Below are 17,376 nucleotides of genomic sequence, written 5' to 3'. Positions count from 1 at the left end.
CACCCAGGCGCCCCTACAAAGAACTTTTCTGTGCATAAAGCTTTTCCCTCCGCGCAGAACAGACTTCACAGTGTACAATTACACATCCACGCTAGGGGCATTTTAGGGCTTTCCCAAGTGTCTGGGTGGGTTTGTACTGGCTGCCAACTCCGCCTCTACCCGCTGAGCGAGTCCTGGAATGTCACACAAGGGCGGCGGACCCCTCTGAGGGCCTCCTCCCCGGGAGAGCACCCAGCCCAAGGCCCAAGAAGAAGGAGAGTGAAGGAGGAAGACCAAGCAGTGGGATCTTTGGGCCCTAGGTCAGGAATCTTCTTCCTCCGCTCCCCGCCTGCAGAGGCCTGCAGAGCGTGAGCCTGGACCTCATTCCCCAGAGCTTCCACCGGCCTGTCCTTTGGAAATGGCCCCGGGCCCGGTCTCCTTTCCCACGCTTGTGGGCAGCGGCTGTGAATCTGCTGGCAGGTCACTGGGGCCCTTGTGCGGTTTGCCCCTCGTGGCCGGTCCCACCGCCCCCAAGGACTTTGGAGTGCCCCTGCCAAGGCGTAGGTGGTCCCAGCGACTGACTCCCGCAGGCTGGGACCACTCCTGTCCTGTGCAAGCTGCACCTCCAGCTGGGAGCTGGACGGACACCCAGTGCTGCATAATTCGGGCGCATAGATGCGTGGACACAGCTGGGGTGCGGGATGCAGCTAAAAGGAGTCTGCTGGGGTTGTGAGTCTTTAAGTTCTTGTTTGGAGCTGTTGGAAGGGACGTTTGTCCTGGCTCTCCGCCGAGGGTGGGGGTCTCCAGGAATGCCTTTCTCTTGCTTCTAGCCTGCCCACTGCAAAGTCCCGCGGGAAGGTAGATCTGGCTGGCTGGCTGGCTGGCTGGAACTTGTAGTAATACGGCCTTTCTGCCGGCCCGGGGCGCGATCCCAGGCGCTCAGCCGGGGACGCAGGCAGCGGAGGGCCGGGGCTGGTCTGCGGTGGGTCGGAGGGGGATGCGGGGGGCCGGGGCGGGGCGCCCGCGGGCTCCGGGAGGCCCCGCCCGCCTGCCTGCGCCGCCGCACGCCCGGGAGCGCGCCGCCTCGGGCTCGGCCGTGGGTGTCCTGCGCGCGGCCCGGCGGACCCGCTGCGCACCCGGCTGCCTCGGCGCCCCGGACCCGGTAAGTGCAGGCTCCCGCCTCCCGGCTCCTCGCCCCGCGCGCCGGCGCCCCAGTCGGGCCACCCTGATGGGGGCTCCAGGGAGCGGGTCTCAGCCCCCGGGGCCGGAGGCGCCGCGACCCCGCCTCCGCCCCCCGCCGCCCCCTACCCCGCACCGGGAGTCGGGACGGGATGGAGGATTCGGTCCGTGCCTCCCTTCCCTCTGCCCCGCTTCACTTAGAGACACACGCGTCGGAAACTGTCTCACCACCAAATAGCAACCACTTTTCCCCATTTTTATGAACTCGCATTCTTGTAGAAAACTTGGGAACTACCTCAAAGGACCCAAAGAAAACGAAAACCGCCCACGATCCCAGTCCCCACTGGGTTTCAAAGACCTCCATCCAGCTCAAGCAATACTTGCAGATACATTCGGCCTCAAAGGGAGCTTTTTAATTTTTTGAAGGTACTTGGGCCTTGGCATCTCCCTGGGGAAAAGGCGTGGGACATGGAGAACATTGATGTATCTGCTCTTAACTGTAGTAATTGGGGAAAATGTGGAACTTCTGGAAGAAAGTTGACCGAGTAGCAGCCATGTATATGTTCGGGGTCTGTCACCTGTTACATTGTCCCCGTCTGGATTTTTTAAACTGCTGTATGTCAACAGTTTATTTTGAGTCCACATTTAGGTTTATTTAGGTTTATTTTGAGTCCACATTTCCCTTAAGGAAAGTTCTGGTCAGTAACCACTGTTGTCATTTACGTTCCCGGTGGTGGGAGCTTTGCTGTGACCGCACAGCTGTTTTAATTCATATATGGTGACTTGCGAGAAAGCACCTTGACTCTGACCTATGGATTGCTAAGGAAGGGGCCAAAACCTGCTTTCTGTGGTCTGTTTCATATACTCATTAGAGGTGAGGGAAGGATGGGTCTGAGGAAGGCGTTCTCCCTTTTAAGAATATCCCTGGAGGTCTGGCTTTGGCCAGGTTCTTAGAAAGTGGATTGTTTTGAGAATAAAGGACACTGTGAAGACATCAGAGGGACTCAGTCTTGTCATCTTAAGTCTCGGATGGTAGAGCTGGTGGTTCGGGGCTTTCTGGTAGTTGAATGGGACATTTATTCATTCATGCATTCATGCATGCATGCCTGCGTCCTATGAATATTTATTGCACTCCTACCGTATACAAGATACTCTTCTAGACCTTGAGATACATGTGGAAGAACACACGCAAACATCCCTGCCCTCAAAAGCTTACGTTTTGGTGGAGAAGACAAACAAAACAGTAAGCAATGGACGTAATAAATAAGAAAACCATATTATATTAGCAGGCTTTAAGTAATATGGAAAAAAAAGAAAGGGAAAGCAGGATAGGGGTTATCAGGAGTCAGAAGAAGGGATAAAAATTCAGCCATACTATCAACAATTACTGACTGCCTTAAACCTTTTTAAGAATAAAGTAGGTTGGGGCGCCTGGGTGGCTCAGTCGTTGAGCGTCTGCCTTCGGCTCAGGTCATGATCCCAGGATTCTGGGATCGAGCCCCGCATCGGGCTCCCTGCTCCGCAGGAAGCCTGCTTCTCCCTTTCCCACTCCCCCTGCTTGTGTTCCCTCTCTCGCTGTGTTTCTCTCTGTCAAATAAATAAATAAAATTAAAAAAAAAAAAAAAAGAAGAAAGTAGGTTGTGGATGCGCATGTAACTATGTTAATATCAATTTTAATATACAAAAAAAACACTAATAAGATAAATAAATACAAATAAAAATAGTTTACATTTTATTATATAAAAACATACTATATTGAAAGAGGTTTGCATTTGGCTACCCACCAATTTCTTTCAAGAGTGTATTATACTTTATTGGTTATTTGCACTCACAAGCACATTGTAGTTGTGTTGAATCTAATACTTTGCATCCCCATTTAGTTCAGCAATCTCTTATGGAACGGTTCTGGGTGCTGGAGTGGGACAAGGTGAGCAAGATAGTCTCTGACCTTCCTGAGCTTCTGGAAGGAAATGCTCAGACAAGTCTACAAGTTATTGTGATGCAAATTAGAATATGAGTGGTATAGACACAGCACCATGTGGTCAAAGGGACGGAGGGGCTTTCACACCCAGGTTAGCATAGGACTAGGCATTTGGAGGACCAGTAGAATTTTGACAAACAAATATGGTGGTCACACCTCTCTTGCAGAGAGAGCAGCAAAATTTAGACGTAGCAAAGTTATGGGTTTGTTCCGTGCCTCACAGAACCCTGTGGTATAGTTGGGGGAGATTCCATTATGCCCAGTGTTTGGATAAGAAAACTGAGGCTCCTCAAATTTATGTAATTTGCTGAAGGCGATAATCCATCAGCCGTCCTTCTATGTGACTTCAGCTGCCCTCCAGAGTCTGGGAATCCTCTCGTCCATTCTCCCCGCCAAAATGCTCATCCCTTTTCCCATATTGAGTTTGGCTGGGTCCCTCTCACCAGCTCACTGGTTCACATTCCCATCCTTCACACCCTGGAAGGGTCTGAGGGCCCCTGTTGGCTTTTCTTCTGCTTGGGGGTAAATATGTCTCCAGAACTTGTTGAGATAAAGATGAAAATAATGGGCAGTTGCGTCCAGGAAAAATATGCTTGCAGAATTCTCGACTCCATAAGATCATATTCACCAAAATTAGGCTAGTCCATAATTGGTTTTACCCGAATTCTGCTTCCTAAAGCAAGTAAAGCCTAATGAGGATTTCAGGACTGGCTGCTCTGGAAATGCTTAAGGAATGCTGTTAAGATGACGGGAACCTTATGCCTGTTTACCAAGATAAGTAAACCGAGGCCCAGGGGAGCCCTGTGTTTTATCTAGGCCCGAGCCAGGCCTGGAACTCAGATCTCCAAGCTCTGAATCCGACACCCCTCTTCCTCTCCCCTCCCAGCATCTAACCCGCTCCGCAGAAGTATGGATGGAGTCAGCCCACAAAAGCCTTGGTTGCTCAGTAAATGCTTGAGAAAGAAGGAAAGGTAGCAGGCCTAGGAAATCTGTTCTAAAAGCCCCCAGGCCGTTATCAGTGCTGACAGGCTACATAGCCGAAACATGTGGGAGAAATGCAAAAGGGGGTGATGAGTGCCAGCACCGCGTGACATCACTCCCTGCCCCCTTCTCTTCTGGGTGCAGCTGGGGGCCTTCCAGAATCCCAGGGTGCTGGAGACCCAGTTGGTATGCATTCGCAGCTGTGAGCTTTGGAGAAAAAAGAAAATTGTACTAACCTTGATTGGGGGCAGTATCTGTTCTGCACGAGGAGTCTCAGGCTCACGCCAAAGAAGACACTTCTAGAAGCCCCCTCTTTCTAGGCCCACTAAGGCCAGTTTGAGAATATTCAGCATGGGCTGGGCATAAAACTGTTTGTGTTTAGAGTTGGACCTCCCCGCTTCCCGCTGCTTCTGCCTCTCCCAGCCCCCCTTATCACTGTGCAAGCTACAAAAAGTTGTGGCCCTCCCCAGTAGGGGAGGGGGTCTTCTGATGGCATCTTTGGGTCCCAAGCCAGTCCTCATTTGGGTAGACCTGGTTTTACCTGATATCAATGGCCAGGTCCTCAGTTCCTTTGACCTTAAATATAGAATCTGTCTCCTCTCTGCTAAGTCCTGAGAACTCCTTTTTCTGTACTAATAAAATGTGAGTTCATGGCTACAAGATTACATTTTAGATGTATTTGTGATAAAAGACATGACCTTGGGCAGGTCAGCTCAACTCTATGGAGCCCAGTTTCCTGAAGTTAAGATTGCTGGCTTTGTTGCTCTTCAAATCCCTGTAAGTCCAGTGGTCTGAAACCCTGGCCAGTGGGCAGTGCGTTGGCATTATAATGGAAGTGAACTTGGAGAATGGGACATAAACCCCCAGCTGACATGCAGATGAGTTTGTTTACACCTTGCTGACTATTAAGAGGGCATTGCCAAACTCATTTTGAGACTCATTACAGAGAACACCACATGACCCAGCAGGCAGGCCTTGGGGGCACAGAGTGCATTTCGCAAAAGCAATACAATAAATTAAGTGTAAAGTAAGAAAAAGACTTTTTTCTCTAAAAATTCAGAGTTGTTACTTGAAAGGCAGTTAATGAACTTGACTTTTCGGGTCTGGCGGAAGGCTCCGACAGGCTCCGCATCATTTTAGGCGACAGCGTGAGTTAGGTGGGAGGCAGCTGGGCTTATAGTGAAGGCTTGAGAACTTCTCTCTGCATCTCCTCTTCAGATTACACCAGGGACGTATAAGACCAAAAAAGAAAATCTAAAAAACAAATGAGATTCGAAAATTATTTTATGAAATCATTTCTCTTATCAAATTCTTCCTGGCACCTTGCAGCATGAAAGATTGGTCAGTTTCCTTTTTTTTTTTTTAAGATTTTTATTTATTTATTTGACAGAGAGAGAGCGCACAAGCAGGGGGAGCAGCAGAGGGAGAGGGAGAAAGAGCCCGATGTGGGACTCGATCCCAGGAGGACCCTGGGATCATGACCTGAGCTGAAGGCAGATGCTTAACTGACTGAGCCACCCAGGCGCCCCAGATTGATCAGTTTCCTAAGGTTCCATAGCCCAGTGGGTCTCAAGCTTGACTACAAATCAGGATCACCTAGGAAGCTTTATGCCAGAAAGGACCCCAGAGCAAGGACATCACAATCTTTGGAGGGGGGATCCGACCATCAGTATTTTTTTAAAGCTCTCCAGGTGATTCCGATAGGTCACCAAGTGGGGGGTCCCTGGACCAGAAGCATCAGCAGCACCTGTGAATTTGTTGGAAATGCAAATCTCAGGCCCCACACCAGCCATTCTAGATCAGAAACTCTGGGAGTGGAGCCCAGCACTCTGCATTTTTAGAAGGTGATTCTAAAGCATGCCAGGGGTGCCTGGGTGGCACAGTCCGATAAGCAACCGACTCTTGGTTTCAGCTCAGGTCCTGATCTTAGAGTTGTGAGATCGAGCCCCGAGTTGGGCTCTGCACTCAGCTCAGAGTCCGCTTAAGACTCTCTCTCCCTCTCCCTCTCCCTCTGCCCCTTCCCCCTGCCAAATAAATAAATTTAAAAAAAAAAAAAGAAAGAAAGAAATTTAAAGCATGCCAAAATTTGAGCACCACTACCTTAAAGCAAGGCGGAGGATGGTTGGCCTGGCAGGTTTTTTAAAGCAAATGTTTCTGGTTGCTTCCTCTGGCCATAGTAAAGTCCGTCTAGTTTGAAGTAACAGGTCTTCTTCATGATCCCGCCCAAGTGAATTAGTTGCAGAAGTTACTCTTAAGTTAACTTGCTGTGTGGAGCTATTAGCTCTAAACCAATTAACCTCTGGAGGTTGCCTACCATAATTCTATTTTTTTTTAAGATTTTTATTTATTTATTTGAAAGAGAGCACAAGCAGGGGAGTGGCAGAGAGAGAGGGAGAAGCAGACGCCTTGCTGAGCAGGGAGCCCGACATGGGGCTCAATCCCAGGATCCTGAGATCATGACATGAGCCAAAGGCAGACTAACTGACTGAGCCACCCAGGCACCCCGGTTGTCTACCATAATTCTAGTCTCCTGTGGTCATGGAGCGACAAGAATGCTCTAACAGTGATTGGTAGCAGGATTCCTTGCTTGTGGTCATTCTGCATTTTTAGAAAAAAATTATATTATCTGCTCAAGGGCTCTGTATTTTCTGGGGCAAGTTTCTATGTATTCATAAGTGGTTTGAAGTCATTTAAAAAGAAAATGTCAGGCATCGTGTTTGGAAAGCTCAGCTGCCCACAACCTCGTCTTGAGTGATTTCCAGCGGACTAGCCGCTCTGGGTCTAAGCTTCAAAGACCAAAAAAAAAAAAAAAATGTTACCAAACAATTAGAATGGGGCAAAATGCTGGTTTTGGAGAAGAATCAGTACCTGGGAGTCTCTTGAGCCTGTGTAGCTCAACCTGTTCTAACAGATCTTAGGGCACAGACTCAAAAGCCCCAGAGATGTCAGGAAAACCCGTTAAACACATTTGTTTCTTATGCATGAGCAGCTTCTCCACAAGGTAAAGGGAGCCACAGTGGTCAGCCATGGAAGAGCCAGACCTAAAACCCCAAACCTCCAAATCCCTGGGCCGGGCTGCTTTTCTTTTTCCTTTCTTTCTTTCTTTTTTTAAGAGTTTGTTTATTCATTGAGAGAGAGAGCAGAGAGCGTGTGTGCATAAGCAGAGGGAGGGGGAGAGAGAGAACACAGGGCTCGATCCCACGACCCTGAGATCATGACCCGGCGCCAAAACCAAGAGTCAGACGCTTAATTGACTGAGCCCCCAAGCTGATATTTCTTAATGAGCTGGGAAAACCAATCCACTCACGCTCGGGACCCTAAGTGCGCACCACTACGTGTCATATGTTATGTCGACCCCTCTGCACGCTGGGTCAGTGTGGTCCAACAGCTGCAGATATCAGTGATGTTTCTCCCTGTTCCCAAAGGGTAGAGGACTGAGCAAGCCTAAGGAACCCGACCAGAGTCATGTAGCCAGAAAGCAGCAGGGCCAGAATCCAAACCTGGAGTGGAGGTGTAATTCCCGACCGATCGCTTTCTCCTTCTCCACTCCTGTTCCCTGAGCCTGTGGCTCTCAGAGGGAGACAGTGGGGGCCTCTGGTAATTGGGTACTCGGGTTATGAAGAATCAGGTATTACACCGTCAGGAGGTATTAAGAAGTTCATGGACAGCTCCTGAGCTGCTGTGTGCCAGGCGCCAGGCTAGGGAAGCTGCGGGGGGACAGGGTGGGGGACAGGGATGATGACCGTGGTGAAGTCAACGGGGAGCACAGCGGCCTTCATGGGCATGTGTGCTGGTGCTAAGCCAGCCCAGCATCAGAGAAGCTGAACTGGATTAAAAAGCATGAGGAGGTACCACTTCCTGGTTCCGTGGGCCAAGAAGGAGGGCCTGCCTCTGCTGGAGATGTGGAAAGAGATGGTGATGTGTACAGGGCTTGGCAAGCATGGGGTCTGGGCAAGCGACAACAGTAGAGCAAGAGAGGGAGGCAGGCAGCCCTTGCATCTCATCTAGGCCCACGTCCATGCTGAAGACACGGTGTTTCACCCCGAAGGTAGGGAGGAACCTGGGAGGGCCTCTGAGCTGGGGACTGACCTATTGGGATTTGCAGTGGGGGCCGCAGGTTTTGTGGTGGGTGGGTGCACGGCCCCTCCGCTCACTGAGGCATGGAGCAGGAGGGGTGGGGGCTGAGGTGGAGGGGCCTGGGGATGGCCAAAGGTACATGAATCCTTGGCAGGTCATGGGGCACCCAGCTCTGGTGCTCAGAAGGGTACCTGGGGTCATGGCCATGTGGGTGAACCTGAAGGGACAGGTGCAGCCACACAGGGAGAGGGCAGAGTGACAAGAAAGGAGGGCCAACGAAGGAATTCTGGGGTGCACTAACATCCCCGGAATGGGTGGAGGGAGAGGGGCCTAGGGCAGGTGCCAAGCATCTTGCTCAGGGCTGCGTTCAGAAGTTTCAAAATTAAGCCCATTCTAAGAAGTAGCTCTAGATTGACATTTGTCCTAGCAAGACAGTGTGTGATGTCACAGCCCCCACCCTAGCTGGGAGAGGCTGAGCACCCCCCCCCCATGTACATTGGAATTTCTCTTGCCACAGGGTTTCTGGCCAGAAACTATGGTCCCAAACCGTCACCCTTAGTTTCAACGGCCACCCCAGGGTGCCTCGAGTGAATGTTACACACAACTGAGAAATGAGTGAGGCCCTCGGAGTCTGGTCAGCCCTCGGTAGCCCCTTGTGGGTCGAGTTTCAAGGGTGGCCTCATCCGTTTGGCTCTGGATACTTTGTCTCCCAGCAGGACCTGGGGGGGGGTAGAAGCCAGCATTTTCTCAAAGATACGAATGAAACCTGTTGAGCTTATCAGTGACCATGAGGTGGGGTGCCAGGACTCATGAACCCTCTGACAGAATTCCAGAGTTTCCTGGAAACGGCTCTCACAGTTCCCAGGCCTGTTCTCTGAGTTTTCAGGGACAGTGTCATCCAGAGTGAAACGGCCCATGCCAGCCACTCAGCAGAGGACAGGGGGCAGGGAGGGGACAAACACAGTACAAGCTGGAACACTGGTTCCTTCGAGGCCAAAGGCCATAAAGCCACAGTGGATAGAGGAAAAGGAAAGAGAGGCAGACACGTAACCCAGCACCACTTATGCTTGGGCCGCGATGACAAAATCCCACAGCCTGGGGCTTACACAACAGACGTCTATTTTTTCACAGTTTGGGAGCTGTAGGTCCAAGATCAAGGTTCTGGAAGGTTTGGTTCCTGGAGAGAGCTCTCTTCCTGGCTTGCAGGTGTTGCCTTCTCATAGTGTCCTTGCGTAGGAGAGAGAGATTTCTCTCTCTTATTATAAGGCCATGGTCTTAGCAGGTTAGGGCCCCACCCTACAGCCTCCTGTAACCTTTTTTTTTTTTTTTTTTTTTTATTTGAGAGAGAGAGAATGAGAGAGAGAGAACACATGAGAGGGGATAGGGTCAGAGGACGAAGCAGACCCCCCGCCGAGCAGGGAGCCCGACGCGGGACCCGATCCCGGGACCCCAGGACCATGACCCGAGCCGAAGGCAGTCGCCCAACCAACTGAGCCACCCAGGCGCCCAGCCTCCTGTAACCTTAATTACCCCCTGAAGCCCCTATCTCCAGGTGCAGTCCCATTGGGGGTTAGGGCTTCCAGATGTGAACTGGGGGGCAAAATTCAGCCCATAGCACATAAACTAAAACACACACACACACACAACCCAGGGTGTATATTAGAGGAACTCATTGTGGGGGTCGCCTACGGAGGTAGGCGGTGGGAGTGGTGAGTGGAAATAAGAGGGAATCGGGGCACCTGGGTGGCTCAGTGGGTTGGGTGTCTGCCTTCGGCTCAGGTCATGAGCTCAGGGTCCTGGGATCGAGCCTCGCATCGGGCTCCCTGCTCAGCGGGGAGCCTGCTTCTCCCTCTGCTTCTGCGGCTCCCCCTGTTTGTGCTCTCTCTGAAAACTAAAGAAATAAAATCTTAAAAAAAAAAAGAAAGAAAGAAAGAAGAGGGAATCAATTGATTTACTGATCAATGAAGAGAGGCGCTGTGTGGATTCAAGGTGGCACATGCCAGGGACGCGGGTGTATGTCCGTCTGGGTGCCCCTCTCCCCCGAGATTTCACAAAACGGGCGAGCGTGTGCCTCTGTGTGGGTCTGGGCCAGGACACACTTTCTGATTTCAGATCGCACTTCTCTTTCAGATAGTTTTCTCGGCCAGTTCGAACTCCAGCGGTGGAAACTTGAAGCCCGGGATGCTTCTGTCCAACACGACGGCGCCGACGCCCTTTCTGACCGCGCTGTGGCAGGGGACGGTCACGCAGGGCGGCAACATGTCCGGCCTGGCCCGCAGGTCGCCCCGCAGTGATGATGGCCAGCTGGCAGCGCTCTACATCCTCATGGTGCTCGGCTTCTTCGGCTTCTTCACCCTGGGCATCATGCTGAGTTACATCCGCTCCAAGAAGCTGGAGCACTCCCACGACCCATTCAACGTGTACATCGAGTCTGACTCCTGGCAGGAGAAGGACAAGGCGTACTTTCAGGCCCGGGTTCTGGAGACCTATAGGGCGGGTTACATCATCGAAAACCAGTTGGCGGTGGAACGACCCCACACACACCTTCCGAGATAAAACCTTTGTGTCATGACCCCACAGTTGGTTAAAACTGGGCCAATCCTACCTGGCGATCTGATTTTTCCCATCATGTGTCTTTTGTATTCTTTATGATTTGGGATGTCATTGGGGTTTTTTGCAATCGTAAGGGGTGAGGGGTGGCTTCATAACCCTGTCTCTCTACAATCACATTCCTTCTCTGATGACTGCCAGACGTTCTTACAAGGAATCTGATGATTCCTTCTCTCAGTACCTGTGCCTGCCTTGTTGATTTTGGCAGCTCTGTTTCCCAGACTCCCTTGCAGCTGGCAAGGTCATGTAGAAGTGGGAGCGATTCTTGAGAAGGAAAGGGTGGGTCCTCCATTTCCCTTTGTCCCCACTTCCCAGTGGCTGGGACAGGGATGCGGTAGCGAGCCAGCCTTGACTCTGGAAAAGGACAGCATCCTCACAGAAGGCAGAACATCAAGAGTCTAGGCAATGTCATGGGACAGGGTCTCTCTGCCTTCCTGCTCACCCACCAGCTCAGGCATTGTGGGGAAGAAACTAACTCTGATCTTCCTTGGGCCCCTGATATTTTGGTTCCTGTCAAAATAACAGAGTCACTATCCTAACTAATATCTTATTTTATGGGACTGAGACCAGAGGCATACTATCCCCATATTTGTCACAAGCATGCCCCCTGTCCTTGTTGCTATTGCCCTCGCTATGGGGGCTCCGGCCTCCTCTTCCTCCCTGCCTCCTGCCTCTCCCCTACATCCACCCTTCACACACACCCCCTGCAAACACACCCACACTCACACCCACAGATACACACGTGCACACACACAGAAACACACACAGACACTTCCTACTCACACATGTCAATCTCAAAATAACTCATTTCCTACAGGACTGAGATGCCAGAGAAAAAGTTTCTACTTCAGAACATGTACCAAGGGGAGGGTGGGGTGCACCCCCCACCTCAGAACCCAGGAGAAGGAGTGGGTCTGGGTAAGTGGCAACACATGGGATCAAGGGGACAGGGCCTCTCGAGGCGATGTGCCCATCGTGGTTGAATTGTGTCCCCCCAGAAGACATGTTCAAGTCCTAACCTTGGTACCTGTGAATGTGACCGTACCTGGAAAGAGGGTCTTTGTAGATGTCATCAGGTGAAGATGAGGTCACTGGGATGGGTCCACATCCAATATGACTGGTGTTCTTCTAAGACGTGGGAAATCAGGTCATGGACACATGGGGAGAACCCTCATGAAGACAGGGAGAGACTGGAGTGACCCATTTGTGAGCCAAGGTTGACCGAGGACTGACGGCCACACCAGACCGGGAGAGGCACGGAGGGGCTCTCCCCTACAGGCTTCACAGGAACCTGGCCCTACCACACCATGATTTCAGACTTCTGGACTCCAGAACTGTGAGACGAGGAGTTTGTAATGTTTTATTTGGGTCCTGTTAAGTCAGCCACAGGAAACTCGGGCAGTGTCCCCCTTCCCCCCCCCGCCCCCGAGACAGCAGCTTTCCCCTCCACTCTCCTCCTCACTGGACAGAAGATTCTCTGGGAACCTTCCCTCACAGATGGGAGAGGGGAAGGGATTAGGGTGGAGCTGTGTGGTGCTGGGACCGTTGCTCAGGGTGGTAGAAGAAAACCCCCTTAGCGTTCCCTGACCTTCGAGAGTCCCAGAGAACACGCACCCTGGTTTCAGCATGCTTCTCCACGGGCTGCATTAGCGCTCTGGGACATCCTGCTTGCTTGCCCATTCCTGACAAGGGTGGAATATTTAAGTAAAACATTAATTGTTGGAAACCTGCATGTAGTATAAATGAAAAGCAACACATAAGCACCGTTGGCCGTCCTCAGTGCACGAATGGGGCCCAGCTGACCGCAGCCCTTGCTTCGTGGGCTAGCCGGTGGTGCCTGTAGGCGAGCTTGGAGGCAGGGGTTAGGGCACCTCTGGCATGGATGACTATGTCCCCGCGATGAGTGCTTCTTTGGGTCAGAATCCTTTGAAAATCTAATGAAAGCTATGATTCCTTGTACCTGAAAAATGCACATGGACACATTTTGCCCAGCATCTCAGGGGCTCATGGGCTGCTGGAAACCCTCTCACACCTGTTTGCCCCTCATGGACCCTGTGTGAGCTCTCTGCTTCCGACAGACACACATTGCCCATGGGGAAGGCAGGTGGGCCGGGAGCGCAGGTTTGGAGGGGCACCGGGAGCGCATGCGACCCGCGGATGTGAGTCGGGGTGGGCACAGCGGCTGGGACCCCAGGTAGCTAGCTGGCGCTTACCCCCACTGGGATTCCTGGGACTTTAAAGGCCGAGGGAGGTCCCATGGTCTGTAGTCCTCCCAGTCCTCAAGAGACCAGGGATCCAGCACCCTCCTTGCTGCACCCCTCAAACCTTTTATAAGCCACACAATTTCAGATGCCTGTGACCACACGTTAAAATTTGTTTGAACATGCACGGAGCATTTGGGTGTGTCCGGATACTGTCCTGAGCTCTTTAGAAATGGAATCTCAGCATTTTGTATGCAATATTTTATGTGTTCCCTGGATAGGACAACATGCCTTGGAGGAGTTAAGTTCTTTTTAAAAATTAAAGTCATTCATCATGGTCTGTGGCGTGCATTTTCTTCAAATCATTAGGACACTTTTAGAAATGGAGGTGGGCTCTGGAGAGGCTCTGGTGTGGCAGGCCCAGGGGATCAGGAATAAGGAAATAAGATCGCCTCTGGGTAGTTAAACTCTGCCATCAACCCCCTGATGTCTACAGATAGAAAGCAGAGGGAGCAAAGAGATGTCTGGGAATGCAGACGCAGTCTTAATGGACCTGCGGGGTTTTAAGGGAAGCTGGAAATATAGATATCTATTTGAAATCTCTTGATTTTGAAATGTTGGTACCTAATTCCATTTTTTTAAAAAAGTGCATAAGCCAAACGAAAAATGACCTTGAGCTGAGTTCTACCCAGAGACCGCTGATTTACAAGCTTGGCTTCGAAGGGACAGAAGAGCTGCCCTCAGCTCCAGGTCACACTTGATAGAGAGCAGCGCTGGGGAGGGGTATGGGCATCTGACAGGCCGGCTGCCTTGCCAGCGGATTCACTGGCAGCGCTCCCCACAGTGTGGTCCCCTGGCCACCGAACCCTGTGTCCCAGCCCCATGATGAGGCTCTGCCTCAGGCTGTCTCCATTCATCAGACTCTCGCATTCAGTCCCCTCACCCCGTCACCCCGCAAGAATACCTTACAACCCCAATTCTGCTTCTCAGACTCTTGGGACCAGTTGTGAGAGTCCACCCTGGAGAGGTGGACCCACTCTACATGCGGACAAATCAGGCTTCAGAGCCTCTTATGAGACTGAGGGCTGAGCGGGGACCGTGGTGAATTAGCCAGACGAGGAATGTCATTTCCACCTCTGCGTCTCCTGGAGCCACCCGGCCTGGCTGGGCAAGTAAGCTTTAGAACTTCTCCGGTATAGACAGCCTGTGTGCAATTCAGTGGACAGTGGTCCTTGAAGAGTTAGCTCCAAGTTTAACTACACCTCCCGGAGGTTCAAGGACACATCCAAGGTCATTGCTTAAAGGAGGGAGCCCGCAGGAGTGCTGCTTCCCTGACTTTGGACCCTGGCCCTCTGCCCTCCTGCAGCTGCTTTAACAGGCCAAGGGCTCCTAGAAGCCTTGAGGTGGGAAAGGGAATCGCCCTTAGCCATCACAGGAGCAAAGACTTAGTGAACACTGCAGGAGAGGGTGGGGACAATGAATTTACTGATTTTATTCATTTGCACACACTAAGCACTTTTTATAGGATATCATTTAATAACATCAGACAATTTACACTCAAAAAGGATCCCAATATCCCCAGAGATCTGCTTAGAAAGACATAAGGTAGTCCAGTGTATCAATGGGCCAAGCCATTAAACAAAAAATTGGTGTGGGGGGTGGGGCGCCTGGGTTGCTCAGTCAGTTAAGTATCTGCCTTGGGCTCAGTTCATGATCCCAGCGTCCTGGGATTGAGCTCCGCATCCGGCTTTGTGCTCAGCACTGAGTCTGCTTGTCCCTCTCCCTCTGCCCCTCTCCCCCCAGCTTGTGCTCTCTCATTCTCTCTCTCTCTCTCTTAAATAAATAAATAAAATCTTTTTTTTTTTTTTAAAGAGCAAACCAAGCCACAAGGAAGGCAAACTGCAAAATATGAGAATATGGTTTGAATTATTGCCTTTGCACTGGCCCCTAACTTCAACCCCCACCCCCACCGCCCCCCAGGACGCTGCCAGAATCCAATAGCAGTCACCGCAAGAGTTAGAAATGAGCGGACAGGCAGAGAACATTGCTGTGGATTCCATAACCTTTAAACTCCCAGGCAAGGCTGCGCTGAGTACTGCTAATGCGTGGGGCTCGCTGGAGACTACACCCTATCTTAAATCCACATCAGCAGATGATGTCTCCGTGGGCACAAATGAGATGTAAATACTAAATCAGACTAAGAGAGATAACCGAAGGCTGCAAGGACTGGCAGACAAAAGAAATGTACAGGAAGCTGTGAATGGATTGATAAGGGGTGGCAAATTCTTTAAGTAAGCCGACTGGCTGGATACATAAAAATCTAAATACGGAAAAAGGGAGTCTGGAGATTGAGAGTAATTGGCCCCTCAGGTGCACTGGTGTGTTTACTTGACGTCAGCAGAGCTGGTGCCAGGTATCGAGATTTCTAAAAATACTGGGTGTTGTTGGCCAGTCTCCGCGTGTGAAGGCACCGCGGGCGCGGCTGCCCCCTGGCGGTCACGTCGAGGATATGTCCCAATGCACGGGGAGCCCTGAGCACCAGAGGTCAAATGATGCTCCGCTTGGGGCCGGGCCAGGTGCTCAAAGGCTAAACTTCTTTTCACTTGTCAAGTTCCGCGAGACAGGGCTCACCGTGGGCACCATTATGAAACAGGAAGATGAAAGCCTGGAAAGAGAGAAGCAGTCCCTAGGAAGTGTCTTCTCTGGGCAGGGGCCCTGAGGGCTCCGAATTCTGGGGAAGTCACTAGGACCCCTTCCTTTGTGCTGGAATCTGCTCACCCCCTCCCCATTTCCAGAAACGACTCTTTATCATCCTTTCCAGCTTTGGAAAATGGTCTCTCATTTAGACCTAAACCCCTTTCACTTCCAGGCCTATGACCCCTCATGCTCTGCGTGGAGAAAGTCTCTACACGGGCAACCTTTGAGCACCTCTGACATTTTTCATCTCCTCCTCACCCCAGCGGTGAGGGAGGGATTCCTGCCCCAGGGTTATGGGGACAGGGAACACACCACACCCAACCCTGGACAGATGAGACCAACAGCAGGCTATTAGTCTCATATACTGACAGCCAGAGGGAAGGGGGATACCACACACCATGGAGGGACCACACGAGAGTCACAATCAGGAAGAGAGTGAACAGGCAGGGCTCTGAGAGACAGGCTTCATAGTACCAAGAGGGTGAGGTGGCCTGGTTCCCACTGGAGGGTGTGATGGGCTTGTCTGAATAATTCCACGAGCTGGGAGGGAACTAGAACCCACTACTCAGGGGTCCAAGGGCACAGAGCTTCTGTGTGACAAGAAGGGGTGTTTGGCTGGGGGACCTTCTCCACAGGAGCGATGCAGGGGAGGGGAAGCTGCCATTAGACCCTTCACAGCCCTCCAATTCCTCCAGATATCAAGGCAGCACATAATAATGGGCTGTAATTTTAGGGCTTGCACCACCGCTGGGGACGTCTAGGCAGGAGATGCACCGAGTCAGGCACTGGGCCATGGGGGTGAGTGAAGGCCACATCCAGCCCCTGCTCCTCTAGCCAAGTTCTGGGCTCTGGAGTGAGACCGTGGCTGCTGACAGAAGGGGAGCCTTTTGCCAACTGGCTCCAAGGACCCTGTCTGGGCTTGTAGAGGTGCTGACTCTCATTTCCTTGGTAACTTCCACACCTGCCACTGAGGGTGGACTTAGTTTCAAAGATAGGAAGTGGTGGGAGGGCGTGCAGGAGGTGAGCTGGGTGGGTTCACTGCCCCCACTCCCCACCAATGGGTCTGGAAGGCTCCCCCCAGGACGGAGGTGGCTCTAAGGTAACTTAGCAGCAAAAGGTCTTAAAACAGCATGAAGAATGGAGAACGTGCCTGCTTTCAGGAAAACCCAGGAGATCCATAGGAAAGAACCTAGAGTTTCTAGGCTGCTTTTGAAAAATAGCTTGTCTGTGAGAATTCAGTGATTATATTAATTTTCTAAGGCTACTGTAACAAGTTCCCACAAAATTAGTGACTTGAAATGATAGAAATTTATTCTCTCACAGTTCTGGAGGCTAGAAATCTAAAATCTAGGTGTCGGCAGGGCCGTACTCACTTCCTCTGAAGGCTCGGCAGTGTGGGTGGGTGGGGGGGGTCCTTCCTGTCTATTCTAGCCTCAGATGACCCCAGGCTTTCCTTGGCTAATGGCTGCCTCACTTGGTCTGGCTTCACTTGGTCTTCTCTGCTGTGTGTGTATTTTTCCTCTTCTTTCAAAGACACAAGTCCTTGGATTGAAGACACCATCCTAATCCAGGGTGATCTCATGTAGATCTTTACTTTAATTACATCTGCCATGGCCCTCTTTCTAAATGAGTGCCCATTTTGAGATTCTGGGTGGACATGAATTCCATTCA

The 17,376-nt window shown here is 51.4% G+C and overlaps 1 protein-coding gene across 2 annotated transcripts; it reads left to right on the top strand.

The window, feature by feature from the left end:
* Positions 1-1,063: 1,063 nt before the first annotated feature.
* Positions 1,064-10,814, top strand: KCNE1 (potassium voltage-gated channel subfamily E regulatory subunit 1). 2 transcript variants are annotated; one of them, XM_081799674.1, is made up of 2 exons: positions 1,064-1,141; positions 10,328-10,814. In XM_081799674.1, the coding sequence occupies exon 2, from the start codon at positions 10,379-10,381 to the stop codon at positions 10,751-10,753; it is 375 nt and encodes a 124-aa protein (XP_081655800.1). In that variant the 5' UTR covers positions 1,064-1,141; positions 10,328-10,378; the 3' UTR covers positions 10,754-10,814. The 2 variants fall into 2 exon arrangements, with proteins under 2 accessions (XP_081655800.1, XP_081655799.1); XM_081799673.1 differs by lacking the exon at positions 1,064-1,141 and adding an exon at positions 8,148-8,168.
* Positions 10,815-17,376: the final 6,562 nt, after the last annotated feature.

This window comes from Leptonychotes weddellii, chromosome 1 (genome assembly GCF_054177405.1).
Source record: "Leptonychotes weddellii isolate Sample4059 chromosome 1, ASM5417740v2, whole genome shotgun sequence".
NCBI lineage: Eukaryota > Metazoa > Chordata > Mammalia > Carnivora > Phocidae > Leptonychotes > Leptonychotes weddellii.
The sequence above is the reverse complement of the archived record's forward strand: the minus strand, read 5'-3'. Positions and strand labels throughout refer to the sequence as shown.

What these genes read in the sequence shown, in the direction of transcription:
- KCNE1 (XM_081799674.1), top strand. Translation starts at nt 10,379, where the DNA reads ATGCTTCTGTCCAACACGACGGCGCCGACGCCCTTTCTGACCGCGCTG.